The 2,001-nt window shown below is 37.7% G+C and overlaps 1 protein-coding gene across 1 annotated transcript; it reads right to left on the reverse strand.

The window, feature by feature from the left end:
- Nucleotides 1-824: 824 nt before the first annotated feature.
- MC3R (melanocortin 3 receptor) lies at nt 825-1,799 on the reverse strand. The gene has a single exon (XM_010010428.1). The coding sequence runs from the start codon at nt 1,797-1,799 to the stop codon at nt 825-827; it is 975 nt and encodes a 324-aa protein (XP_010008730.1).
- Between the last annotated feature and the right edge of the window lie 202 nt (nt 1,800-2,001).

The raw sequence follows: 2,001 nt of genomic DNA on the forward strand, positions 1-2,001 counted from the left end.
ATTAGATGGGTTTTGAGCTCTGTTACACTTTATTTCTAGTTTTGTGATCCAGACCATTAGGTGGTTTGACATGGCATAGTCGTCTGACAGAAGTAAACATGATTCTCAGTGATACCTTCAGATTGCTTTATTCAACAGATCATTACCTTTTGCTTAAAGGCAAAGCACAGTATGAATCATTGTCATATAAAAAGATAAATAAGTAGAACATCACATGCAATTAAAGCCAATTACAATATAACCTGAATATCATGGCAAAACATGTTCCAGAATACAGAACACTAACAAATAGAGGTTTTTTACAAGTACATACATTCTGAGTGAATTGGGCCAGCCTTTTAATAAAAGGTGGAGGCAGTGGCATAAGTATAAAGCAATGCTGTTACCTGTTGTTGTTTTGATTTGTATTGCAAGTGAATAGCTTTCCACAGAGGTTCCTAATGGAATCTTTTAGAAAACAGTGATACTCATAATAGCAGAGAGATAAAGCTACAGATACAAATGAAGGGCAGAGAGAATATTATTTCAATCTCTATAAGGTACTATTCCCTTTCAGGGAAGTTTCTTAAACTATTTTGTAAGCTACTTTGGATTGTCTTCTGTTATTTAAATAGCTTTAAATAACTTAGTCGAATCTGGCTTTCATTTCGAAAAGTAAGACTCAATGTATTTAGTAGTTTTTTTGTTTTTTCCTATGCCTTTACTTCAAACAATGCTTTTAAGCTGGAAGTATCAATGTATACAGATACATATCAAGATGCATGTGTATATTCATACTCCTGTTGTGTGTATCCTCTGTCTCTTCTCAACACAGAGCCAGATGTTTACAGCATGCACTGTCCCATATTTATGCCATAACAGCAACACACTATTTCTTTGAAAGTCTTTCTCATCTCCATGCTCCGGAAAGCATAAATGAGTGGATCAATTACTGAGTTGCACATTATCAAGACAAGATAGGTATTGAAATGTGAAGTGTAGCAGACACAATATGGATTCATTGGGCAGGAAATTATGAGAATGAGGTGAAGGAAGAAAGGTGCCCAGCAAACAATGAAGACACCAAGTAGTATAGTGATGGTGATGGCTCCCTTCATGCAGGTGCGCTGGTAGGGCACCCCATCAACAGGGAGGGCTGCAATGCGCTTAACATGCAGGCGTGCAAACAAGAACATGTGGATATAAAGGGAAGCCATGAGAAAGAGCATTGTAAAGAACATGGTGATGAGACAGATAATGACAGTTTTGCTTTCTGAGTAGGCAATGAAAATGATGCCACAGATTATACAAGCAATCCAAATGACCACAATCAGTGTTAAAGCTTTCTTCACAGTCATGATACTGTGGTAACGGAGAGCATAGAAAATAGTTATGTACCTGTCAATGGCTATAACCAAGAGGCTGCAAATTGAGGCTACCAAAGAAATACAAATCATTGAGTCAAAAACGTTGTCCATATGCTGAATAAAGTGGTCATCAATTATCAAATAGCCGTTGCTTAGGATTGAGATCATGATAGTCTCCAAGGCATTTGACATGCTCACTAACATATCTGCAACAGCCAAGCTACAAAGGAAGAAATACATGGGAGAATGTAGGTTTCCATTCTTCAGCACTGCAAGAATTACAAGGATGTTTTCCAGGAGGCTGATGATCCCTAAAGTCAAGAAGACTTCGGCTTTTATGAAGACCTGCTCACAAAATCCATCGCTACTTCTGTTCAGCATTGAGTCATTGATTTCTTCAGTGACATTAAACAGCATGGGCTGAAATGAAAATGCAAAGTGTGTGGCATTCATTGTCAGCAAAGGAGTGAAATTCACAGGTGATTATGGACTTAGAGAACAGGTTGAAAAAAGAAAAAAAAGCTGAGGGAGGAGAAAAAGGAAAAGAAATCCTTCCAAGTTGTTGCTGCACACATGAGATGAAGTCATGCAGGACTTTTCCTTAGTTGCTTCTATGAGCAGAAACCCAAAAATCCTCATTCACAGTAAGTTTTGT

This window comes from Nestor notabilis, unplaced genomic scaffold (genome assembly GCF_000696875.1).
Source record: "Nestor notabilis isolate BGI_N333 unplaced genomic scaffold, ASM69687v1 scaffold16092, whole genome shotgun sequence".
In the NCBI taxonomy this organism is placed as follows: domain Eukaryota; kingdom Metazoa; phylum Chordata; class Aves; order Psittaciformes; family Psittacidae; genus Nestor; species Nestor notabilis.